General features: G+C 47.0%; 1 protein-coding gene across 1 annotated transcript; it reads left to right on the forward strand.

Annotated features, from left to right (window-relative positions):
* Positions 1-659: 659 nt before the first annotated feature.
* On the forward strand, positions 660-24,768 carry SUSD3 (sushi domain containing 3). The gene is made up of 7 exons (XM_042026604.1): positions 660-782; positions 1,145-1,741; positions 7,983-8,085; positions 11,760-11,948; positions 14,247-14,394; positions 17,232-17,399; positions 24,385-24,768. The coding sequence occupies exons 1-7, from the start codon at positions 660-662 to the stop codon at positions 24,596-24,598; spliced, it is 1,542 nt and encodes a 513-aa protein (XP_041882538.1). The 3' UTR covers positions 24,599-24,768.
* The last annotated feature ends 2,332 nt before the right edge of the window (positions 24,769-27,100 follow it).

Genomic DNA, 27,100 nt, shown 5'->3' on the forward strand with positions numbered 1-27,100 from the left:
GACAACCCAACAGATCATTTCCTGTAACTTCTAAGGATCAGGTTTTTCTTTCAGGAATCTAATTGCTGAGCTTTTAGCTATCACACCTGTGCATGTGTGATCTGGCTAAACAGAAGCTGAGGCTGAGAGCTACTATTCTCGTTTTCAAGAGTCACAGGACAAGCAACAGGGTCTGCCTGAGGCTCTGAGCAGTGTAGGCAAACCCAAGAGTCACTGCCTGGGGCTGAGGGGCCGATGATCAGCTGAAGAAGCTGGTGGCAGTAGGGCCGGCCAGAAGAGGAGAAAGGGGATCAGCTTGCTGCTGCTGGAGGGCTGGAAAGCTGCTGTCGCCGGGCTGGGACTTGGGAGCATGTCCCTGCTTGTGGCCAGGTAAGCCCTGCAGCCGCCCAAGCAGCTTTGCTTGGGACTGTCGCTTCAGCAGTCTTGTGCCCTTGGCATGCCTGGAGCCAGCACTAATAACTAGGATTAAAAGAAAGACAATGCCTTAGGGCAGCTTAGTGAAATCCAACAGTTTGATTGAATCCAATCAAACAATCCCTAAGCAAAAGCAGCAAGTATCTGGCAGGGGCTGCGTGGCTTCCCCTGATGCTGAAGGTGAAACCAGGGGCCTTAAAAATTATGAGCATCTCCATGCTACAGCCCAGCAAAATGTTTTTAAGATGCTCGCCTTGTTCGCGTCCTTTCCCTATCACCTTTCTGGATCCACTGCCAGCGTCAGCAAATCAAGGATCTCAACAAACACTGCTGAGACCCAGATTCATTGTGGTAATGCTGCCAGGGCAGTAAGTGGCAGGGGGGTGACATGACCAGGATGTGACAAGCAGAAAATGACACACGCAGTGTGTGCAAGGCACTTGTGTTTCACCAAGTAGCCTGTGCATGTTTGTGTGTGCCACCCAGCTCTGGGTAGGATGATGGATCTGGGAACTATCCAGTGGGTTTAGCTGCAGATCCCAGTGACAACAAACACAACTTTGTAGACCATAAACTGGATGTATGCGATTCAGCTCCTGGAATGTAGCTGCATGAAGAGCAGTAGACTGTGTTTGCAAGACCAGACCCACGAGAACCAGACTGGGTACCTGAGGCTCTGCAGGCTGTGAACGCCAACCTGGCTACATCGGGGACTGACGGCAGGTAGTAGAGGAGGAGAGGCAGTGGACGGGCGGCAGGCAGGAGGCAGGGCAGGCAGCGGGGGGCAGGCAGTGGGCAGCAGGCAGCGGGCAACGGGGGACGGGCAGCGAGCAGGGCGAGCAGCGAGGGGCAGGCAGCGGGCAGGGCAGGCAGGGCGGGCAGGGGGGGACAGGCAGCCCCGGCCCGGCGCCCCGGGCGGTGCCGCATCCCCGCCCGGCCGCTCGTGGGGCGCCGCGCGGGCCGGGGAAGGGCCGGGCCGAACCCCGGCGCTGTCAGGGCACGGCGCTTTCCGGTGCCCCGCGGCTCCGGCGGCGGCCCGGCTGCGCCAGCCCCGGGTGGCCCCTCCTCTCTCTGCGCTGCCCCTCCTGCCCCGCCCCGAGGGTGTCGCGGAGGGGCCACGGGGCGGGCGCCTGGCGGGGGCTCCTGCGGGACGTGCTGCTCCCCCCGGCCCGGCCCCGGCGGAGGGCGGGCGGAGGAGGGTGCGGGTGCACCTGCCCGGCGGCTCGGCCTCTCGGCAGAGCCATGCCGGCAGCCACCGCGCCCGGGCTGGACGCGGCGCGCACCCCCGCGCTCGGGCGGGACAGCGGCGGCCCCCGCGGATACACAGGTACGAGCGTGGTCCCGCATCGTTCCTCGCACGAGTTCCGTCCTGCGTCGCACCGGAGGGGAGGGAGGATGCCAGCCGGGGCTGCGTTACCTTCCCACTCAGCTCCGGACCCTCGCGCCAGGCAGGGGCCCCTCCCGTCCCACTCTGTGCCGCCTCCGGCCGGTCCGCGCCGTGAAGTTCTCGGGTACGCAGCGCCTCGGGACGGGTGTCCCGGAGCCGCCCCCATCACGGGGGGTCCCGGCGGGTCCCGGCGACCCTGGGACAGCTCTGCCGGGGCTGCACTCGGGGGGGCGAGCGCGGCCAGTCCTGGGCTGCGGGTCTGGCGGAGGGGGCGAGCACGCCCAGGGCGGCACACAGCAGCCCCTCTCCGGAGCCGTCCGAGCGGGTCACCCGGGGGGCTGCTGGAGCCCCAGGGGGGTTATTGCTCTCAGAGAGGAGGCGCTGCGGTTCAAGTCTGGGGTTCACTCGCTGGGGTGGCCGCAGGCACTGGGGACGAGTGCATGGGTGCAGAGGGGAGTGTCTGGCAAGGATGGACGGTGCTGGTTTTCAGAGACGTCGTCCCTGGGCACATGTCACTGGGCTGGGAAGGAAATTAAGACATCAGTGTTTTAATGGAATATGGTAATACATTGAGGGGTGGAATGAGAAACCAATCAAAGCTTTTTCCTTCTTATCTTTCTCTTCCCTTGAGTTTTGTTACTCATTCGATTGCATAGACCATAACATCCTTTCAAAACCTCTTTGACTTAAGTGAGTTCAATAATTTGGGGATAACGCAAGGTGACAGAGGGTCTGGCCCTGAACTGGTGGGACATGTCCACTGCACAGGTCTGCAGCGTTGGTGGGTGTCTGGGCCTGGGAGGAGCAGAGCCATGGTCTGGACCTGCTGTCTGGGGCAGCAGGAGATGCTTGTTCCCAGCCACAGCTGCCTCTGGAGTCTGAGAGCAAGGTGAGATGGAAGGATGCTGGAGCTTGGTGCAGCTGTGGTGACCTGCTGCTTGCTGGGGTTTCTTCCTCTGTAATTCAGATCACAGGGCAGAGAGGCTTTTCCCTGGCTTCAGTGCAAGCAGGGCTGAGTGCTCCTGAAATCCAGGGACATCCTTCTTGTGCACAGCCTGTCCTCTCATATCCTTGCGATTTAATTGGCTCGTGAAGTTCTAACAGACTTTATTAATGATCTGATTTTGTTGTGCCTATAGAAATTGGTAAACATATTTGCGCTACTACTGTAGCAATGCTTTAAATTGTATCCTCTGAATGTGCTTAACTGTTTAATTTGAATTTAATAGAGCAGTTCGTTTGAAAATGAGAAAAAAGTTCTGGGAAACCTGCTTAGAGAATTAACTCAAACCCAGGTGTAGACCTTGTTGCTCTAGCCTGATAGTGTTGCTAGTTATTGACTTTTCTCTTTTTTAAAATCATGTATATTTGGCTGCTTTTATATTGTGTCAAAGTCTTGTGGGGCTGGGTTTGCTCACACAGAGTTTTGGAAGTTTTGGAAGTGGCATGTCCTGTGTTACACTCAGCCTTTCTGATTCTGTATAGGTTAATCTTGCTCTATGTAGATCTGTGGCAAAACAGCTAGAAGTGCTGATCTACCAAAAAATATTTGGTGGTCGAATTAGAAATCCACCCTCAGTTAATCCCTTGGATATCTGTAGACCTAGCTCCTCTCAGCCATGTCTCCAGCCAGAACAACAAAGACCATTTTTTCCAAGCCAACTACACCAAAACCACGGAGCAGGAATTCTCAGTAAGGTGCTAAACTGAAATACTCTGGGTCAGTGCTTGTCTGTGCTGCATGGAGCTGCTGCATTGGCTGTAGGACCAGCAGTGATGCTTGAGCACACAGACCTCAGTTGGGTGTCTGCTCTCTCAGCGCCTCTCTGCTACTTCATGGAGGTTTGCCATGGTGCGATTCCACCTTCACCAACACCCATTTGGAACTACGAATGTATTGAGTCAGGTGGACGTACTGCTGGTAGCCCTCAGCAGTTTAGATAGCTAAAGTGATGGCTACTTGTATAATTTTTAATTGAACTCTTGTTCAGGATGCTTCATTTAAATGTGACCATGTTATTGATACATCCATGTTTGCAGCCAGTTGTTGCACAATATTTATACAGCATCTTTCGTTGCATCATGTTGTTATTGGTGATCCTTTTTCATGCTCCGCACTCCCTTACATTATTTCAGGCTGTGAGCAATCAGGCAATAATAAAGATATGCACAGATAAATTCCTCACATGTTCCTTTTGAGAGGATGAAAAAAATGTGGCAGGATTTCCATTTGAATTAAGGCATGAATGAGGGAGAAATTAAAGGAAGTTCCTTAGTACAGCCTTGATGCCTGTAGTACTTAGAGGGTCTTAGAGCTTCCTGAGACACAGCTGTGAGATTCAGACACCCTTTTCTTTTCCTGGTCTTGACTTCTTTTGAAGGACTGGTGTCTCCCTCTGACAGGAGCAGGGAGAACGATCCCGCCCTGTATTTGGGGAGGGTCAGCACTGTGTTTCCCAGAGGAGCTGTGGGAGCCTGGCTTACCCCAAGGGAAGCTCAGCAAATGTGCAGGATGGGAGCATGGGGCAGGGGAAGAGCACAACAAATGTCTGAAAGCTGAGAAGAAGCCTTCTGCCATTCAGCCTATTACCCTGTTGAGTGATGCAGCTGCTGGTACGTGTTCCACACTGCACCGCGGTTGTTTTGCTGTCACAGCAGCATCACAGCGTTGCTGCCTTGCTGTGGTAGTGCACTATGGACACTCATCGACCAGCGCTTGCCAGGCTCGGTAAATTCTCTGGAGAAGCCTCTGAGATTCTGAAAGGCTTGTGTCAGAGCACTCTCCTGCCCTGTGGGAATCCCCATGGAGCAGGGTGCTGTCGTCAGCCTGTGCCACTGAGGTGCTGGTGCCTCTGAAGCTGTTCAGATTATACTGGGGGCTTTTGGGTGAAATAGGAAAAAGAGGAAGGAGCAACAAAGGCGTATCATTATTTTTAGTCTTTATGTTGCTGAAGCGGGAGGCTCTGGCCCTCTGGTTAACCAGGGTGGTACCTTTTTTTTTTTGCTGTGATTCCTCTCATTCCTCAGTACCCTCCTGTAGTTCTTTCAGACCAGGCAGCACATACTTCTGTAAACACAGAGATGCATCAACATACACTTCAGTGCAGCCACAGACAAAGGGAAAATAAATGCAGGGTGTGGCAGAAACACTCATCATTATGACAGGTTATAAATTAGTAGGTCTCACTGCTGGGCTGTTGTCTGTAGTTGTGGTTCTGCCTCGTCCCTCCAGTTTCCAGACCAGGGAAGGGGAGAGGATTCATGAGATGGGAAATGCTGCAGGCTGTAGTGAATGCTCCACTCAGACCTAGTTGTGGAAGAAATTATCTAGCAGACACCACTGGAAGAAAGGGACAGGGTCTCTGGCTTAGAACTGATAAAAGTTGCAGTTTGCTGGAAGATAGAAGAGGGATCACCATGTATTGGCTCAGTCGTACCCTGGATGTTGGTGGCCATGGTGGGATGCAGGTACCAGGATGGATGTATCTTTGGTGTGCCTTAAGATGTCTGTTCTTTTGTTGTGAGCAACTTTAATTTTCTGGCGTGAGTTTCCTTGGCAGTGAAGAAACTGAAATTATGTTACTAAGAACATACAGTTGCTCTTCCAGGACGGCAAAAGCAAAGTTGTTCTTCAAAGCCAGGAGCGCTGCTGCTTTGCAGAACAGGTGCATGGAATTTTAGCACCTTGTCCCTGAGATTCTGAGATGTGGTTCAGTTTTTAGGCTGCAGAAGAAAACATGGATCCCAAATTTCCATTTCCATGAGGCAGAAGGTGATACAACCTGGACTATATGGGCTTGTAATTTCTTCAGGGTTATTTCTCCTTTCTTGTTCTCCCATGAGCTCAAAGTCAAACTTTGTGCTAAGTAATGTAAAAGAAGTGACAGTTGCAGAATATCAGCTAATTGGCTTTATCTCCTGTACTGCAAGGTGTTAATCTGGGTGGTTAGGCATTTGCACCAGGCATTGATACTGCTGAAGGATTTTTGTGCTTGTCATTAAAACTCTAGAACAGTACAAAATAGAGAAGGAAAAGAGTTGCTGGGTTTTCTGAGTCCTCCACAAGTGCAAGATTGTTCCCTGTGATATTCTCCAGTGCTTCGTCCTAGCTACTCTGAAGGTTAGAGAGACAAATTATGAGTAGACTTCTGAATTTCAGCTAATGAATGAGTTGAGCTGAATGCTTTGGATCCAAAACATTAATTTTTAAAAATCACAAGTCAGTCTTAAAACACAGAAGCACCCCAGTGACAGTGGTTAACCCAGCATTTTCCGGGTGGTGTTGGTCCATTTTAAAGGGACAACCAACTGCCAGTTTTGCTGTTCCCACTGTGGCAGAGCCAGGAGGTCCTTGGACCTTTCCCCTAAAAAACAGAGCATCCCCAAGCATCTCTGCAACTCTGCAGCAAAGAGATTTGTAGCTATGCTGGAATTGGCATGATTTTGCTTATTAGTCATGATTGCCACTGACTTTTTATGTGCACTGTAGAATCTTGCATCCCCCAATGTTATGATGGGGACAAGCTAACACATAGGACAATGGCTAGTTTTCATTTAGGCATTTTATTGACATGCTGTCTTTGAAATGCAGCTGCAGATGAGCAAGCATGTTATTCTAAAGAACAGTTTTGACTAGCTCAGTGGATCAGGATTGGCAGAGAGGTGATTTTGCAGTCTGCATGGACGTCTGCCTCTCATTTGGTTGTCAGATGACAGAGAGAAATGCAGAAGTTGCAGAATGAGCAACTGCTCCCCAAAATAAATCAATTCCTGTGTCTGCTGAGGGTCTCAGGGATGGGGCTGAGCTGGTGCCTTTGCAGCAGAGCAGAGCCCCTGTGGCCCAGCAGCATCCTAGGGAGGCAGCTACCTCATGGCTACCTCAGCCCAAACTGGAGTGGTGGTGGCTGGTAGAAGCTGGTAGAAGCACTGTCAGGGAAAGGGATGGGTTAACTGCTTGCCTTTCCTCCAACAGACCTGGGAGAGATGATTCTGTTATTATTTCTGAGATGAAATAAAGCCAGACACAATGCTGCTCATGTATTCCAGACTCCTAAGCAGAGTAGGTTTGATTTGGAATGGATTTGAAGAGAGGTGAAAATGGGGACAGAAGGTGAGTAAGAGTGAAGGGACGGTGTACAAAATTTCCTGAGTGCACATTTGGGCTGGGAACAGTGTGTGGGAGGATGGTTTGGGCTGCAGGGGCTCAGAGAGGTGCAAAGGGCAAGTTTTGGGTTTTGATTTTTCCTGTTCAGAAGAGCAGAAATTTGTGCCTTCATGTAAAAGCAGAATTACACCCAGGAAGGTTTCTGCTTATAGATACAGTTATTCCCAAGATCTTTGCTAGTTGATTGGGTCAAAAGAGGCATCTGGACTGGACAAAGGGGTTCTGCTTTGCTCTGAAAAGTTGTGGCCCATGAAGCCAGGGGCAGTTTTGCACAGGCAAGAGAGCTCTGGTGTTTGGCCCATTATTGTTAATACCTGCAGAAATTTGTATTAGGAATAAGGTTTTCATTCATTTTAATCTGTTCCAGCCCAGAAGCTGAATTCTCAGGTGTAGCCCTGAGTTTCCTAGCCGTGTACAAAGGAAGGGGAGGGCATGGGGCTGCTGTCCTCTGCTCTGCTCTCTCGAGCTACTTGTCATTCTGTGCATAACTCACCTGCAATCATTGACTTTTTAAGTGGGAAAAAGTAAACACAGTGCACTGGTTCCCTGTCCTTATACTGGCATTCCCGTCAATCTTCATGCCATCTTGCAGGAATTCCTGTGTCCAGGGAGGCCAAAAGCAGATATGTTTATTGACTTGGGCTGTTAGTCATTGCTGTGCTAGAGCGGTTCCTGGCAGGATGCTCTGTGGCTCTCACACCATGAAGTTTGCAGGTTGCTCTGGTGTCCCTGGCCAAGCTCCTGGCTGCACGTCCCTCTGGGAAGCCCAGGAATAGGAAAGCCAAACCCTGTCAGGAAAAGAACTAACAAGGAGAGAAGAAAAATTAAAAGCGATAAAACCGCAGAAAAGGGTTTTAAAGCTGGTTGTTGGTTTCTCAGCCCATGAATGACTTCTATCACCATAATAAAAGGCATGCTATTGCTAACTTTTTCAGACTGGTGTTTAAACCAATTATTCACAGAAATTCTTGCAGACAGTGGATAACAGGTCACAGCTCTGTGGTGTGCATTTCACAGCTTAACACAGCAAACCAAGGACAGGAGCAGCTTCATATTGCTCTTGGGAAGGAAGAAGGACTTAGAGAAGCCAAAGTGGGCCAGCCAGGTGGAGGAAATGCAGGTAAGGTCTGCAGCATTCAGGCTGGTTTTGCTTAACAGGGTAGTTGGAAATTCCCGATGAAAACTAACAAACCTGTATTCCATCATCTGTTTTAAAACAGGAAAGTGGTTTCAAAGAGAAAAGGTTGAAAAGTTTCTATATTCTTTACAAATCAATTTTTTGTGGAAATGCAATTCCTATGTTTTAAGCTTTTTGGCAAAAAATGAATATATAACCATCAAATAGCAGACAGGTCTGGTCCACCTAAAATTTCATGTTGGGAGTGGATTTTTTAATGACTGAAGTGGTTTTGGTCCAGCTTTGGACCCTTCCTGCTTGAGAATTTTTTTGGTCAAGGTAGGTCAGTGCAATGTGCCCCCACCAGTGGGGATTTCTGCCATCTGCAGAGGTTGTGCCCAGCCTGGCAAGTGTCGTGCATAAGCAAGAGGCCACCGGCCACATCGTCCGGGCACATCTGCTCTTATCGGCCACGTTCAGTACCGCAGCATGTGCACGTCAGTGTGCACAAACCCGATCACAGAGTTGTTGCAGGCAGATAACCCAGAGCCAGGCAAGGCAAATACACAGCCAGGCTGAGCTCCGTGTCCTGCAGCACCCAGAGCAGTGGAGGAGAGTGGGAATGTGTTGAGGGTGGGCAGTGGACACACAGGGATGCTGCCCTTCCTCCAGAGATGCTGCAGGAGGCTTCCCATGGGACAGCACACAACCTCTGTCCTGTCCAGATGTCTGGTGAGGCATTCTTCATCCTTCCTCTATCCATGACTCCTAGCAGACGTGTGCTTTCTCTGCGGAAATACATGTGGGGTTTCTTTTGGCTTCTCCAGTGGCTGGCTTTCCAGCTAGTGTATCACTTTCCAGCATCTCCACAGCAGCTTCCCGGGAACTGCAGCACAGCTGGGCACCTTGGTCAATCTTTGCAGCTTCGAGAGCCTGGATCTCACCCTGCTCTTTTGCTTTTGATCTGGTGTCGTGTTTAACACTAATTTCTTAGAAAGCCATGTCAGCATCTGGATTTTCTTGTGGGAGGATCAGATCCTGGTAGCCATTTGTTGGTTTAAAAGCCCAGCCCTGGCAGGACTCGTGGCCAGCTCTGCGAGGGAGCAAAGGCATGGTGGTGAGGAGACCAGTGCCAGGGCCAGACAGTTTCACTCTATACAAGATGTTTTGCTACATCTGCTTTATTTCATGTTTCACCTCTAGCTGCTTTTCTTTTGCTTTTTAACACAGTGAGCTCTTTCCAGAGCTCTTCTGTGAGATTGCTGTGGATGCTCAACAGCATGCCTGTGATTTCAGGGACACCAGTTTCCGAGGGGTGCTTCTGTAGGAAAAGAGATTTGCAGGAATAATATCGGTGTGTTTATTTTCTACAGGGTTGATAGAACCTAGTGTTCTCTGGCTTTCTGGCATCTAGTTATTCCAGCATGTTTTAGTGATATTAAATAGCCAGCAGTAAGCAATGCAAAGGGGTGACTTACATGTGTCTGGGAATAATGAGGTGAAGGCGTGGATCACTCTCTTTCTGCATAGACAACAAGTGGCAGCCTTGCTAACATGCTTCCAGGTAATTACTTCTGTAGTTTAGATCATTTTGGTAGATATTTGCACAATGTATTTGATTTTTAGTCACTGTTTTGCTGTGGAAGGAGCACAGGAAATGTTTACCAGGCAGGCGTGCGTAGGTTGCTCTCTCATTTCTTTTTTCTTATCAGCAAAACATAAACCCACAGCTTGCTGACAGCGAGACCATATGGTTCCTGCTTTTGACAAATCGATTTTGCAATGTAGATAATCCTGGCCGTACGTGAGAAGAGATATTTTGGATTATTTTAATTCTTGCATTACTCTCTATTTTTCACTACCTGGAAATTATGTATGTGTCTATTTCTGAACCCAGAGGTTGGGGTGAGTTAAGACTTTATGGAGGACGCTGCACTTTAGTGTCTGTCTTTACTTTGTCATATGCAATAACCTGTTTGTTGTAGCCAGTGCCGTTCTGTGCTGCCACACAGCAGCATCAGATTCAGAGATTTTTGAACACTGGATATCCTCTCAGCGTGAGGCCAAGCTGAGAATTGTGTTTGTATAAATCAGCTCTTGCTTTACAAAAAGCTGCGGAAATAGCTGCAGGAACTTAAATCATGGAACTGCAGAATCACAGGAGGTTTTGGGTTGGAAGGAACCTTAAAGATCATCCAGTTCCACCCTTTGCCATGGGCAGGGACACCTTCCACTGTGCCAGGGTGCTCCAAGCGCCGTCCAGCCTGGCCTGGGACACTTCCAGGGATCCAGGGGCAGCCACAGCTTCTCTGGGCACCCTGTGCCAGGGCCTCCCCACCCTGCCAGCCTAGAATTTCTTCCCAACATCCCATCTAAATCTACACTTCTTCAGCCATTCCCTCTTGTCCTGTCCCTGCAGGCCCTTGTCCAAAGTCCCTCTCCAGCTCTCCTGTAGCCCCTCTAGACACTGGAAGATGCTCTAAGGTCTCCCCAGAGCCTTCTCTTCTCCAGGCTGAACAACGCCAGTGCTTCCACCCTGTCTCTAGAGCAGAGAGCCTCCAGCTCTCTAATTAGGGCATTTATTCAATATTACAGTTTTTCACTTTTACATTTCTGGGTGCCAACAGTTACGCAAACCAAGACCTGAACATGACATTTTCTAGATGTTTATAAAGGAAATAAAAATCAAAATGTAAATCTGGTCAGCACGATGTTAGTGTTCTACCAGGCAGCAGTGTAGCCTCGGACACCAGTCTCAGTTGAAAACAAACAAACAAAAAAATTATATTAATGAAAAAATAATGAAATTCTTGATTGTAGTAGATTTAGTCTGATAAACATGCCTGAAGACTATTCAAAAAGAAATCTATATGGAACATCTGCTTATGTAAGTATAATGGCCTGACATGGAAAGTTTTGTTTAAAATGACTGTGAACAACAAATGTTGTGACAATAAAACTTAGTGTATGAAGTTAGTGGCTGACATTAGGTGGCCAAGGGGAGAACAGCTCCATGGCTCAAAGAGCAGCTGTATAAACAACAAAGAAACGCTGAATGAACAAAAATGTATTAAAAATCAATTATTTACTGTAAAGCAGAGTTTGTCATTTGAAAGGGGAGTTAAGTTGTATGTGTATGTCTTTCTATGCCCCTCCCTGTGGTTTTGACCCACTTGGCCCCTTTCAGCCAAGCCAAACAGAGGCGCAGTGCCTGTAAAGACAGAAACTTTTGGTTGGACCATGCCAAGATGCTACCAAGTAGGCTGAACTGCATGATCAGTCCACTAGATCTTGGAAATTTGCGTGGGGGAAGATGCATAATGAATACTCCCAGCATGGAAGATGCCAGCCTGAGTACTAAATTAAACAGAATCCAACAAGACGGGGATCCGTAGGGGACCATGCCACTCAGAAATGACAGTGGTTTTAGTGCTTCAGTGTTCAGCATGTACCAGTCTGAGCAGATAGTGTCACAACATGAGTTGCTTTGTGCTGTAGGAGTGCTGCACTGATGGAGGGAGGTTGGCCATGGGCTGGTGCTTGGCAGAGCAGCCAGCATCGGTACTTGTTTTCACCATTAACGGGAACTGATTTATAGTCTGGTGTCAATAGAAGCTCAGTGGCCCGTCACTCTTGGCTGTGGTGCTGCATTGTGTGCCTGTGTGCTTGCTCTGCAGGGCAGTGCAGCCGCCTCCTCCCACCCCAGCTCGGCTCCCTCCAGGTCCTTCATGGCAACGGCACAGACGTGGGGACAGTGGTCGCGTTCCAGTGCTCCACTGAGCACCAGCTGGAAGGACCGGGAATCGTCTCCTGCATTTGGAAAGGGAACAGCACGCAGTGGACAGCCGGAGTGCCCTTCTGCAAGCGTAAGGTTCTTCCCAAACTGTTCTCCCTCCCTTTGGGATTGGTGTGTTCGTTTTGCCCTGTGTATCTCTGCAGCGTTAGGATTCATTCTAGATACTTATGCAAACAAAAAGACAAATTCAATTTTCTTCAAAGTTGCCCCACTCATGGTAGTTCCACTCCATATGTGTTCTGACATGTCATTATCATAACACAGAAAAGACTGTTGGATTCATCCCTGATCTCACATCACTGGTAGCGTGGCACCTGGAATAACTGTGGCTCTAGCTAAAAGCTGTATGCTGCTTTAGAGAATGTATGGGTGTCTCGGTTTCGAGACAAGTTTAGGAGAAAAACACTCTGGAATGAGTATTTCCTCTAAAAAAAGGGGTTCCAGCAATCCCTTTCCACCAATAAGAAATGAATACTAGTGGATGAAAGTGAAAAAAACCCCAACCGTTTATTGACAAACAGAGTGCCCACACAGCACAGGAAAAAAGGTAAATAAATGTTAGATATTGAACTGTCAGACCTTAAACACCCACCCACTCCCCCTTTCCCCCACCCCGGAACAAAAACCCAAAATGCCAGGGAAAGAAAAAAAACCACAAGGGCCAACTGTGGTGGGGAGAAAGATGGCACCAGCTCCTGTCTCAGGGAAAAAACCCAAAAGGTTCACGCAGCAGCTCGGGCAAGTAGATGGGAACCTGGTGAATCTCTGGTGTTGGTCCCCTGTCCACAGCACATGAAGGAGGTGGGCTTCCTCTCGCCGGCTCAGCTTTTTCCGAGACGTGGGGCTGAAACGGAGTGCCCGCCTTCCCCAGCAGTCCCGACCGATTCTTCTCCTGCCAGTTGTTTTCGCTGATCTCGGACCAAACCCAAACCGTCCAGGTCACCTCGAAAAGCCGCTGAAGGATTGCTGCTGCAGCCTCTCCAAGGCCAGGGAAAGGAAAAAAAAAAAAATTCTGCCTGGGCTAACAAAAGAACTCCAAGCTAGCCAAGCAAAAACCCAAACTGCACTGCACGCCGGACACCTGGGCAGAGAGCTTTGGAAATGCCCAGCAAAGAGCCCCAAGGCTCCCCCTTCCCCCGCACCCACCTTAAAGATACAGCAACCATTTGGGGGCATAAAGCAGACGATCAGGGAGTAGGCTAGCATCATAAATCACCCCCAAGACAATGGGAATGACCAACTGATGTGCAAGCATATTTGCAAACCTCTCATATCCTGGCAGTCTTTTCTGACAATGTTTTTGCTGTAAAAGAAACACAGTGATATTTTTTGAACAATTCTTGGTTGTTGCCTGTGGGCAGCTGCATGGGAAAGTTACCATATAGAGAAATAGTGTTTGAATGGCAACAGCATTAACTACCTTTCATGCTGTGTTCCTGCTTATTTATTATAAGGTTGTTACTAGTTTGACTAGAAGACCCAAGCAAACTTGGAACCTCTGAGCTTTGAGCATCTCAGTTTGCGCCTCAGACGTCATGTCATTTCAAATCCCCAGTGGATACATTGCTCTTACAGACACTTAGTGCTCTCTCATACACTCAGCTATTCTTACCTCTTGTTTGGAGATCCCATAAAAGAAAAATGAGAGAAATCCTTCCCCCAGAGGGTGCAAAAACATAATGCTTTGTGTGGAGCTCAGCTGAACCATTTGTGATTCTGGTCATTTTGACATTGGGAAAACTAGATGAGTTTTGAAGGAAGACATGCTTACTGCTCCAAGTGAGTTGGCAGGGATCTACGTTAGCTGTGCCACACCGCATTCCCACTCCTCTTTTTGTCTGGGTAACTCACTTTCCACCATCAGATCCCTGTGAACACTCAGCCCTGCAGGTCACTTCTTCCACCCCGCATCCTTCCCCAAACAGAGGAAGACCTGATTACATGGAACTGTCCTTGCTCTAAATGGCTTCTTTAAGCTCATTTACCCCTGTTAGTATTTGTTTTTGTAGCTTCAGTCTTTGTTAATAAAGACTCTGCAGCTCATCTGCATTTGATCTGCCAACAGAGTTGTGCTTTTTAGCTACTGCAGTGCTAAGAGCACTGTGTTTAATTAGTTGCAGTGGTGAAATACTTGTGAGCAGTTCATTAGTAACTTATAAACAGGAGACTTTTAAATAGTCCAGTTTGAGGCTTGCATAGCTCAAAGCTGAAGCCAAGATACTCTGGTATCTTGACACATGCGAATGTGAAAGTCCTCACTGAGCAGAAGTGTGAAGCAGGTAGGTTTCAGCATGGTTTAACAAAAATGTAAAAGATAAATTTGTGGACTGATCTTAGAAACGTGTATTCTGTGTTTGCTTTGCTGCAGCCGTATCAAAATATGAGACTTTTGGCTTTAAGGTCGCAGTGATTGCCTCCATTGTGAGCTGTGCTGTCATTCTGCTGATGTCCATGGCTTTCCTAACTTGCTGTCTGATCAAGTGTGTGAAGAAAAGTGAGAGGAGGAGAACTCAAAGGTATGTCAAGAAGACAGTTTTAATAACAGTGTAAGAGTGTACATCATATATACATTGCTATGATAGCAGAGAGCTTCAAAGGATTTGCTGCTTGCAGCACTGCAATGATGTGAACTACTTAAAATCCTTAATTTGTAGGTCAGGCTTTAGGCATAGAAAGACTTGGAATTCCAGAGTATTTAAGTACCTGATGTCTGTTAATATCTGATGACCTCAACAGGCCTGGGCAGATCTGGATTTACCCAGGATTATGCAGAAGCTGAACACACAAGTCTTATTTTCATGCACACTATTTGTCTCCTCAAGTTATTGAAGATTGGCAGTGTTTCCCCTTCTACTCTATTTCTTTCATTTTTTCCTTTCTTTCTTTGAACACTGCTGGGAAATTGAATTTCCCTGTGTCAGAGCCATCCAAGGCCCTCACCATCTGCAGAGCATCCTCAAAGCTGTCACAGCGTGGGGCTGGAAGGACGGAGGATTTTGTCTTCTGGCTTGGAGCACAAATCAGTGGATGAGAAACAGGAATAAGAAGAAGTCAAATTTTCAATCCAGTCCATTATTAAAACTCAATATGGATAGTGTCAGCAGGAGCCCATTTGACTGTGGGCTGGAGCCGAGCTACTGTTGCTCTTGAGAGCCTCCACCCACAGTCACTGCTGCAGAAGGCTTTCCATGGGAACTTTGTTTCCCTCTCACTTTTCTTGCTAGTTATTCCCACCAGTCCCTCGGGTGGAGTGGAGGGAGGCTGCGGTGACAGCAGTGAAGGTTTCTGTGCTGAGCTGTGCTTTATCTGAAGCTGCATGGGAACCAGCTGAAGGGGGAACTTCTGTCATTTGAAATCTGAGTGCAGCCAAACAGATTTTCTGCTTCCCTTGAAAGAAATTTTTTTGAGTCAAAAAATGGAAGTCCTTAGTGTCAATCATAATGTTAGGTTTTTACTGGTAGCATGAAATAAGTTGCTTTGAAATGAAAGGTTGACTGACATTTTTGGAATTGCCACTCTTCTTTTTGATAAGAGTATTCATATCAAAGTCCTTGTTTTTCATTTATTTTAAATGAAGTTTTGTAAGAATTAGCCATTCCCATTATTGTGATGACTTGATATTTTTCTCTTACAAAATAAAAGCCCTTCACACTGGACATCATGACCTGATTCTGTCATCAGGCTGTAAAATTATTCCTTTTGCTGAGAGCTTCTCGGTTCCCAGCTGCCCCTGTGCTCCTTCCCCTGTCTCCTGAAGGAGCTGCTCCATCCCATTGGCAACAGAGCCCAGCTCCTAGGAGAAACCTGGGGGCACTGCAGACATTGTCTGTCTTATCCCTTCTGTCAGAAGGAATTGAAGTAATGTACGAACTGTCCATGTCATGAGAGAAAAAGTAGCATAACCCTGTGTGAAACTTGTCAGGCGCAGTGGCAGCATCTCTGCTGGTGATGGAGGTGGAAAAGTGGATCGACTTCTGGATGCACAAAGCATTAATCTGACAAAAAGCTGCAGGCTTGATAACTTAATACAAAATGAGAATTCTTGGGGGGAGAATAGTGAAATAAGTGTCTCTTAGACAATATCTGAAAGACAAGGTGATCTTTACCTATGGAGCAGAGAGGATGTCCCCACCTTGCCTGTAGCTCTGAAGTCTGTCTTGTCTGCTTCTTTTGGCTCTTTTAGTTGGTCACCTTAGAGATCACCTCTGCCTACAAACCTGCCTTTCAAGGTGTCTAATGATCTTTGACATGCCATCTTGTGTTTAATAGAATCACTGAATCATTAGGATTGGAGAAGACCCTTAAGTCAAACTCTCATCACCACCACCGTGTTCACGACTAAACTGTGTCCCCAAATGCCACATCCACATGTGTTTTGAAGAGGGAAAGGACGAAGACTGCTGAAAGTCCTCCCACCATTCCGCCTCCTCACAGATTTTGTCCCACTGAGGGAGCATGGCTGCTGTTTTCTTTGGAAAGAGCAAGATTGCCTCCCAAGAAGACAGAAATGGCACCCAAATCAGTGTCGCCAGCTCTCACAATTTAATCTTGTCCCATCAGCCAGTGAGAATGTCTGTGATTCTGTGAATCTGAGACTTCTTTTAAAAACAAGAAACTAAATTGTGGATTTTTTCTTGCCTCAGAGTTGCAGAGAGCAGTATGAAAACAGCCCTGAGCCTTTCCAAAAGAGAATTCTGACAGTGAGGGAATATGCCCTAAACTTAGCAAAGGCAACATTATCTGTCTCCTCCATTTTTATGTCAGTATCTTTTCAACCTGCCTGGTGATTTTGGAAACCTTAGGAATAGCAGTGCTGCAAAAAGTCACAGAAAATGATTTATTTCCTGGAATAATTTATTCCATAAAATGGAGATGGTCTGTAGTCTTTTCACACACAACAGAATGTGGCCTGATGTCACTGATGAAGGTCCATGAGAACACGGACGCATTCCACCTTATCTGACTTTTCTTATTACCTGTAGTCTGAAAAAACACTGAATCAAACAGACATAATCCTTGGAGGTTTGTTCCTTTGAACTATCCACTGGTGCTCATAAGAAAATTGCTCTCATTTTTTTGTTTGTTTGCTTGTTTTTGAAGAGTGATGGACAGTACTTAAAATAGCACTATTTTACAGAATATTTATGCTATTGAAGAACTCCCTATCTTAAAGTGTTATTTAAATCTCTACAAGTTTGGCTTACACATGAAGTTCAGCATGTGTTTAAGTGCTTTCTTCAGTAAACCTGGAATTAGATTTAAACTCTAGAGAGTCAGGTCTGTGGTCAGATAACAGCTCAGCTGTGCAGCCGTATATCACAATACTGTATTCTACTGCTTGGTATATTCACAGAGATATGCAGCTGTGGTACCACCTAAGAACTGAAGAGCTGGAGCACATGCAAGCTGCTTACTTTGGTTTTAAGGGAAGAAACAATAACAACAACAATAAGAAACTCAGGAATACATCTGTATTTGATGATGTGACTCACATGGCATATGATAACCAAGGCTTCTACAGGTAAGGCTGTTAAAATATAGTAGGTTTGAATGAATTTGTGGAACAAATTTTAGAAACAGGATTCTTGAAAATGTATTTTAAAGAGAGGCCCCTGAAGAGGACCTGATGCCCATGGGTTGTCAGGGCTTGTCCTTGAACTTGGCTGTCTTGTGGGGAATTAATGTTGTCAAAAGGTGACAGCAGAGGATTGAGTGTGACCTCCCCTCTTACGGCTGCAGCTGCTTCCTTCCCCAGGAGTGTCTGGTTGAGCCTGGTCTAAAGGGGAGGTTGCACCAGATTAGCTAGAGAGAAGGTTTTAGTTGGATTTGTTAAACTGATGCTAAACTGCAGCAGAGAAGTCCCTGCTCTGTATTGGTCAGTGGGATCAAGGTGCAACTTGCCTTCCCTTAGGAGCCTTGGGGGAGTGGAGGCAGCCTGGGACACCTGGGGCTGCAGGAGGGCTCGAGGTGAACATCAAGCATCGCCATTCATCCCACAGTGAGCAGGAAAGCTCCCCTGAGAACTGCTTGGTTACGAGGGGGTGCAGCACAAGAACAACAGGATCCTCATCCCCAAGGCAGCAAGAATTCCAGTGTGGGAACCCTGACTCTGGGATAGGCCAAAGACACGTCCTCACTGGAATAAAGTGCATCACATACTGTGGGTGCATGGATGGTGAGCACAGGAGTTCTTTGTGCTTGTTCAAAATCATCTCTGAGTGTGTCTAGGTGTGTTACACTGACCGTGATGGTGCCAACAGAAGAAAAACAGAAAAATGAATATGTGTAAAATCTAATCACTGTTTTGCTAATACCATTTGTATAAACACACATCGTTGTGTCTTTTACCCCCTCTGGGTTCTGCTTCGTTGTCATATACAATAATATACTGCACCGTCCTTTTTTGCTTTTAATTTACTGCTCACCTGTACAGCCTTTCTGTATAGCAGTACCAGTGATTTCTAGTGCTTACCAGCAGAAAACAATCTTATGCACCCTTGAAGAAGACTCTCTTCGGTATATCTTAATTTATTTTTTACTAGAAAAGCATGTAGGTCATGCTACTTTTCAGACATATTTGAATAGATTTAGAGGTTAACATTTTGATTCAGTACTTTGGGATCAAAATACTGTAAGAAGAGATAAAATAAAAAGCCAATTCTTTCAGGCAAGGCAATGTAAAATAAAAACTCCTTTCAGGCAGGTAAGGTATTTGTTAAGGTTTACAGACAAATTTAGGATTAAAAAACTCTAGCTGGTTAAAGCAGTGCCTTAGTATGCTGACAAGATAATTTTGGCTGCAACGAGGTGACATGATGCAGGTGCAGAATGCTGATGTGTGGAAGTTATAAATAACAGAGAAGCCCAGCTGTGTGACAGTAGGGGCTCCACCGTGCTGTTGTGGACCTGTCTGCCACAAAATTAGAACTTTTTCCCCTCATGTTTGAAGCACAGAACAAACACCATGATTATATAGTTTTGCAGGGAAACACTGAATTTTAGTGGCAACTACTTTAATTATAATGAGCCTCATTCTGAATGCTTTGCTGCTTGAACAAATTGCTTTAAAATGGTAAGAAATATGTGTACAAATACCCGAGATCATTAACTACAGAGTGCAGTGACTGCTGATGCCACCTCTTTTCATTTGGATGTAAGGAATCATAATGAGGATGAACATACCAGTTTTTAGCAGAAGGTCTTATACGCATGAGCTGCACGTATTTACAGCATATCTGCTCTCTTACATTATTGAAAATGCTAAATAATGTTGAGAGGGGAAAAAAAAGTTACAGATCATGGTGCTGCTGGGAGGGAGGTGTTTCCCCAACATTGCTTCTCAGAAGTCCAGAGCAGCAGAGATAGCAGCTTGCTCTGTGGTGCAGAGGTTTGAGCCAGATTAACTGGGAAAATGGGTCTGTATCTAGGGAAGGGAGATTAGCTGCAGCCCTGGGCCGTGTAGTTAGAGGAGAGCAATGTCCATGAGCCTCCAAAACAGTCCCCAGCAGGATTGCTGGGCAGAGGACTTGTCAACATGTTGGGAATGGCTCTCACAGCCTGACTGCAGGATGTACCAGGATATGTTATTTTTGAGTCAATTATTTTCTGACGAAGAATAATACCTGACCGTGCAGTAATTCTCTGGAATACTTGCATGGGCACCCACCACCCGAGACAAACAGTCCTCTGCCATCCAAGCAAGCAGCCATGTGGGAGAGCTTGATCTGGCAGCTGCCCAAGCAGGCAGGTTGTCCTCTGCCCCATGACAGGCACAGGGTAAAATATCAGTAAAGAGAAGCTTAATGGCAGCTGTCCTTCCTCTGTGCCAGCCGCTGGTAACGTTTGAGAGCTGGAGGTGAAGGTCGCTGAGCGTTATATTAAAGAAATGGGTGTCCAAAAGAAGAGTGGGGTCAGCTTAACACTCGCACCCACTGCTCAGGGTCGGCTGTAGCTGCTCCCCAGGTGAAGGTGTTCCAAGGCTTGACAACTCTTTCTGTGGGGAATTTTGTCCCAATATCCAACCTAAACCTCTCCCAAACTAACAGAGCTTAAAATCTGCCTTCAGTTTTCAGTAAGTAGGCAAAGCTTCACAGTAAACTAGTGCAACAGCCTCAGCAGAACTGCTGCTCTAGGAAAATGGGTTTAAAATACAAGGTGAGGAAATTCAAATAGGCAATTGTTTTGATAAACATCATTGCCAGTTTTTAAATCTGTAAAGAATTATCCTGTCCTGCTGTAATGTATGTCAATTAAATTTTAAACATCCATGCAGGGAGGGGTCTATCTTGTGCTTGTTTAAGTAGTTTGTAGCATTTTCACTTGTTCTTTAAGTGAAAGCCATCAGTTCCATAAAAAACACAAGGAAATGCAAGTGTTCTGTAGCAGAAATAGGAGCCTGAATCCAACTGGAACCACTTTTGGTCTGGTGAAATACACACAACCACTGTAACGTTGTGAGAGCAAAGAGCAAACCCTTCTGGCATGAGGAGACATTAAAGAACCAGGCACTCCTCGTTTGGAACCTATTTATATATCAGCATGTGTAGAAGATAGTGACCCAGGAGAAGCACAGATAGCCAGCATAAAGAAAACGCTGAGAGAGCTCATTTCACTTTGCATCAGCTTCCTAGTGATGGTCAGAAATAGCCACACCTTGGCTCTGTTGCTTTGCTTTTCAGTGTAAAATTCCTGTAACCTGTCCTGGAATAGATATTCCCTTGACTCAAGGGATGTGCTAATTTTTCATGAGGGAGAATTGATGATCCAGCATTTTCCACACTGAGGAGAACTGAATGTAGCTGTACACAAACTCCTTTTCATTCTCTGTCAGCTGAGATGACAACCAGAAAAAAATAGTCCAGCTCAAAAATACAATCTAAAGAGAATCAAATAAATTTGGTGTGGTTTTTCGTCTAGTGTGGAAGCATTTGGAAGAAGCTGGGCATTCCAAATTTGGGCTGTTTAGAGGTGAATTATTTTTCACAGCTCCAGGCCAAGTTATAAAACATTCTCTATGAAGTAGCTGATCTGACTGCGGGAGCGAGTCAGATGGAAAAGCCCATGTCTCAGTAGGCTTAAAGTCCTCCTTTCAGCTATTCACACAGCTGGAGCATATTACCAAAAAGAAAAAATCCTTCTGCACAGAAGCAGGCTGGTATGTTCTCCCACAGAACGTATTTTTAGTAGCTGAAATTTTTGTACCAGAGCCCTTTCTGGCTACAAGATGCTTTACCTTTGCTGGCAAAAAGCAAGTAAGGGCAATCCAAAAACAAAGAATTCCAAGTGGAAAGGTTTTGTAGAAAATCCCAGAGCCAGGATGCTATTAGAAGAGGCAGCTCAGCATTTTCAGTCAGTCCAAGAAGTCATATGCAAGGTTGGTGAGATTAGCCCACGGGTTTGACCTCTGCAGTAAAATAAAATAAGGTTTTTTTTCTCTTTGGTTTAGTGGCTATATAGTGGAAATTTTCCAGTATCCTGTGTAAGGGGTTGTGGGGAAGGCCCAAATTAGAAATTCATGTTGCTCTGAAAAATGATGTCTGCCCAGCCTCACTTAGGAGCACAGCTGTGAGCAAAGGGACCTTCTTGGATGGGGTGGGACACCTGGCTACATTCCTGCCTTGCCCTCTGTCCCCTTGAGGGAGCTTTCCCAGTTCTTTGCCTGCTGAACACATAAGTAGAATAGATTAAAAAGCTGAAGGATATGATGCCCCTCTATTAGTGGTGTGGTGTGGTGTGGATTTACCACAGGGAAGGGGAAGAACACTTGGAGAAATACCCATGTTGTGAGACAAACTGCTGCAAAGCTTAATGGAAAATATCAGTAGAACAAGGAAAGTGCACCAGGACACCTGGAATGACTGCCAAGAGATGCACCAGTGGGAAAATTAAGGGGACAAATAGTTTTCTACAACACTGACAGTGCAAGATTGTCCTGGGGAAACTGATCTCTGAGGGTTATGAAGGTCTATCACTGCTTATGAAGGTCAGCAGTGTCCCCAGAGAGGCAAGCCTCTCGCTCCCTACAGAAGGTCTGTGCATTTTCTGTTATGATTGGCCTCCCGGTCAGAAGTTGCTGGTGTTTGCCTGCAGGCTGGGGCACACATGGGACCATTGGCACAGTGTCCTTGAATGTCTGTGTGGGTGTGAATGTGTCCCCCTGCTCAGCTACCATTGCAGTGAGGCACTTGTGGGCTGCTGCCAGGGCACAGGAAGGGGTGCAGGACTGCTCATCACTGTGGGGTTTAATACTGCACCACACAGAGCACCCAGCGAAAGGGCTGCGAAGGGCAAATGACCTGTTTGATTAAATTGTATGGAATTAATACAGTTCCCTATACAAAGTATTTGATTGCATGGCACCAAGGACTGAAGGGGAGGAGACCCAGCATAGGAGAGGGGCGGATTTCCTTTCCCTGTTTTTCCCTGTGGCTGGCCCAGCCTTGAGCTTCTCTGTTCATGGAGTTGCTCGTTTTTTTCATCTTGTTTTTCCTGTGCTCTGTGTTCCCCACTGCCACCTTTTAGAGGCTCAGATCTTCCCAGTACCTTTTGACATGCAGGTTTCAAAGAGAGCTGAGACAGGGGAAGCAAACTGTGGTTTCACCTTGGGGCCCCGTTAGAAGGGTAGGATAAACTGCTTTTAAGATACACCCATTTGTGAATTTCAATTGTCATCGCAAGAGCTCAGAGGGGGCGTGTACGGCAACATGTGCTTTCAATAGAGCTGCTATTATTGTTTTCATAATGCTTTCATGATTACCCCAGGGTCTTGTACAAAGCCACCAGGCATACAGCAACAAAAAAGTCCCCTCCCATCCTCCAGTATAAAAGCTGTTTTGAGAGGCAGTGCCAGCACCAGGCAGCTTTGTGGCTGTGTTCTCACACGTCTTGGATGTCCTGTTAACAGTGTTTTCCCTCCAGCAAGGAACAGCTCTCAAGTCACACAGAAAAATATTCTTGTGAATCCTCTAAACCCCACTGACAAATGCTGTGATGGCTATTCTTCTTCCCTGATGGGAGCTCCAAATTTTATCTGTCAGATGAAAGCTGTTCATGTCAAATGCATCATGCACTTAGCTGTTCAGCGCCCAGGGCAGGTTTATATTGCCAGGTAAGGGTGCAGAGAAGGGTTCTGATCCTCCTGCTGTGATGTTTTGACGTATCCCAGCTGGGAACTAGGGTTAAGGAGAGTTGAAGTGCTTGAAAAAACAATCATTCAGGACAAAGTACAGAGCTTCCAAGGATAAGAGAGCAAACTGAAGGCGGTGTCCGACTGAAGGCCATGCACACAGAGCAAAGCCCACTGCATGCACAGTTGTGTGTCCCTTGGTGACACTGCAACCCTCTTAATAGCTCTTCTCATACTCTGCTGAGGTGAAACCCCACTGGCTTCACTGTCCCTCTGATGTCCTCAGGGTTTGCTCTATTGCAGGGAAGAGAGGTGCCTACTGTCTCATCCTACACTTACAGAATCACAGAATCATGGAATGGTTTGGCTGGAAAGGGGCCTTAAAGACTATCCCTTTCCACCCCTTGCCATGGGCAGGGACACCTTCCACTATCCCAGGTTGCTCCAAGCTCCATCCAGCCTGGCCTTGGACACTTCCAGGGATGGGGCAGCTTTTACAAAAGCTCCCACACTCAAGCTGCAGTAAATTAGCATTTTCCCCAAAGGGCTATGACTTGTCTGGTCACAGACCATGTGCAGAAAGCCCCCTGCATCCATCATACCTCTTGCAGCAGAGTTCAGAACAAGCATCCCCCTGTGCTCCTGAACTAGGGGTATGTGATTTACTGAGCATCTTTTCAGAAACTCTGCCACCTCCATCTGCCACTGCTGCTACTCTGCCCACACCATTCACTGCTGGGGTGTGGCTGTCTGGGGCAGTGGCCTCAGAAGTGGTGGCTTCCCCCACAGCTGGACAAACCCTCCCTTTCCTGATGGGGAAAGGTGAGCAGTAGGAGGGATCAGAGACTGCCAGTGCTGCAAACACAGAGTCCCAGCCTGTGGTCCCTTTGGAGGGGGCCTGGCAGTAGCCAGGGCCAGCAGCCAAGGGCCGATGTGACCGCTGGCAGCTCTACAAATATCACCTCTAATCCCACTGAGCACAGCTGGCTCTTGTGCTCCCAGCAGTGCTCCGCTAACCAAGCAAGGATGCTTCTTCTGCACCAGGCTCAGCATCCAAATGTTCCTGGTCACACTCTCCAGATAGCATAGCACTCCATCGAAGCTGGGGACTCATTTGATGGCAAGCAAACAAATCGCATCTGCCTCAACCCCAAATAAAACCAACCTCACAAGTCTTTGCAAAGTCTGTATCAGCTTTTATGGGGACACAGTTATTTGCCCCACTGCTACCAACTGGTTTTGATGCTGGGAGAAGCAACTGCTTATGTTACAGCATGAGTCATTTGCGAAATCCCTGATGTGCAAATAAAATGGATTAGGAAATTCTGTACCTTCACCAGAATTAATGAAAAAGAAATAACTTTTCCCTTTGTGCTTACAGGTTCCAGGAAGAGTGGACTCGGGATGTTGTAGTTCCTGGGTGTTGCAAAGACAACAATCAGCTGCTGAAGGCAGCCAAGAGCAATGGTGCACCTGGGACACACGGGGTACTGAGGCACAACACTGCAGTGCAGACGGTGAACTCAATACACGCTGTTGAAGTCTACAGTCATAACGATAGTTGCAACAAACCAAGCTGCCAGATACCTGGATAGCTGGTGTCTGAAATGCAACTGCTTCTCTGGACCAAAATGAAATTTTGATAGAAATATGTGCCTTAAAGACAACATAGAAATTTCATTATTCATACAAATTGTAATTTTTCTATATTCCAAGATGCTTCAAGGTCTGATACAAATAAAGGTATGAATGTTGGGGCTGTCAATCCATAGCTGTTCCCTGTGGTTTGCTGTGCACTGTGCCCATGGCAAAAGCATAATGTCCTTCTGTACAGCTAGAGAGGTGGTACCCAGTTTGCACATTTGCCTCATATGAAGTTGCTGATAATAATTACCCCCCTCAGATTTCACTCTTCTCTGAACCAGTGGGTTTTGTAAGAATTTCAGAAAGAAAAGTCCCCCATATTTTTACGAAGTAACATGATAGAACTACAAAAATATTTGGTTTTAATTAAATGCCCCACTGTTTTGTATCAGGAAGGTCTTTAATTCACCTGCTGTGTGTTTAGAGACCATGTGAGATTGGATTCAGCAAAGGCCCATCTCCAGGTCTGCCAGCCTGTGGGAGAGGAGATGGCACATGGAGGGATGTGGTGTCGGGCTGTGGCACACCTTGGGGCCCACACCAGTGACCTCCTGTAGCTTCTACAGGTGTCCCAGTGCGAGAGCAGCTGGTGTGCAGATGGGGACAGCGCTGCAGCCTTCCTAGAGCAGCCAGCTCTGGATTGCTGCAGCATCGTCCCTGTGAGAGCTCTAAATAAAGGGCTGAGGTAGCTTTTGAAAGCCTGCCTTCTTTTCCTGTTGTTAACCTATTCATTGTGTGAGGAAACAAGGTGGGGTTTTTCCTTGTTTTGTCCCTTTTGAATAGTTAAGTAACTGATATGGCTCTTTTTCTACTGTTTATATGCAAATAGATGTATATCCTACTTATAGTATAGTTATTTTTGTTCAAATTGAAGCCTTATTTAATACTGTCATCAGCTGTTTAATGGGTATCATCACATCCCTCTCATGGGTGGAAACATGACCTTATAGCCAGCTGCAGTAATTGTTCTATGGTATATCCCCTTGGTATGAATCAGGTATCCTCTCACGACTTGCAGTTCTGAAGCTTCAGTTTTGAAATTCAAATTACTGTAGCTTGCTGGCAAGCCTAGAAATGCCCTCTTCTCTCCTGGCCATACTCTGCAGAGAACAAAAACATGGGCTTGAAATTCAATAACATGGACGTTGCAGCAAAAGAGCTTTTTTCTTATTTCTAATAAGTTCAGTTCTAATGTACATTACACCAAGGTAAAGTGCAACACACTTCTTGGTATGTGCTGCAAAAAGGAGAATGGATGTACTTCCCATCACTCCACCCAATTAAGTTCTCAATTCATCCAGTTAATACTACCCAGCATTAATCAGGACATAGTTGTGCTGTGAACTACTTTGCCTGCAGTTTTCAGTCCTCTGTAAGACCCAGACAGCTTCTGTACCCAGCAGTGTGGGCAGCAGGTCAAGGGAGGTGGTTCTGCTCTGGTGGAGCCTCATCTGAAGCTCTGTGTCCTGCTCTGAGGCCCCAGCATAGGAAGGACATGGAGCAGATGGAGAGAGTCCAGAGGAGACCACAGAGGTGCTCCAAGGGCTGGAGCCCCTCTGCTCTGGAGCCAGGCTGGGAGAGCTGGGGGTGCTCACCTGGAGAAGGGAAGGCTCCAGGGAGAGCTCAGAGCCCCTTGCAGGGCCTAAAGGGGCTCCAGGAGAGCTGGAGAGGGACTGGGGACAAGGGGGAATGGCTTCCCACTGCCAGAGGGCAGGGTTAGGTGAGATACAGGGAAGAAATTCTTGGCTGTGAGGGTGGGGAGGCCCTGGCACACAAACTCACGGCCCAGAGCAGCTGTGGCTGCCCCTGGATCCCTGGAAGTGTCCCAGGCCAGGCTGGACAGGCTTGGAGCAGCCTGGGATTGTGGAAGGTGTCTCTGCCCATGGCAGGAAGTGGACGAGATGGGCTTTAAGGTCCCTTCCAACCCAAAGCATTCTGTGATTCTATGGTTCTATGTGCTCTTGCATCCCATGTGTAGCATTATCTTTGAGCTAGGCCTGGGGCTGGCACCATCTCTGTTGCCTGTCCATCAGCTGCAGCTGTGCCAGGCAGCTCCAGAAAGTTTTTAAGAAGTGTTATAAAGTGCCCAGCAGTGTCGAACAAATGGTTAAACAATTCCTTCACAAAGGAGATACATCTCAACATAGGATTAAATAGAGTTATAGGCATGGGACGGAGGTGTTCTGTCCTACTGGCAATATTATGCTTAAGGTACACGTGTGAAGGGTGGCCAAGATATCCTTGATCCTGCCTCTGCAGCTCCTTTGAATTTCCTTCCTCTTCCCATCTCTATGATTATGTTCACTGAATTTCATTATTTAGTTCCCTGGTGTTTTAATTTTATTATGTGGCTTTAAAATCCAATAATGTGACTGCAAGTGAAATAAATTCCCTGTTGGGATGTTTGGGTCAGCACTTCACGTGAGCAGACAGCCTGGCTCCTGTTCTACATG

The sequence above is a fragment of the Corvus kubaryi genome, unplaced genomic scaffold (genome assembly GCF_017639235.1).
Source record: "Corvus kubaryi isolate FWS band 111438036 unplaced genomic scaffold, C.kubaryi_AGA036_p1.0 37285, whole genome shotgun sequence".
Taxonomy (NCBI): domain Eukaryota; kingdom Metazoa; phylum Chordata; class Aves; order Passeriformes; family Corvidae; genus Corvus; species Corvus kubaryi.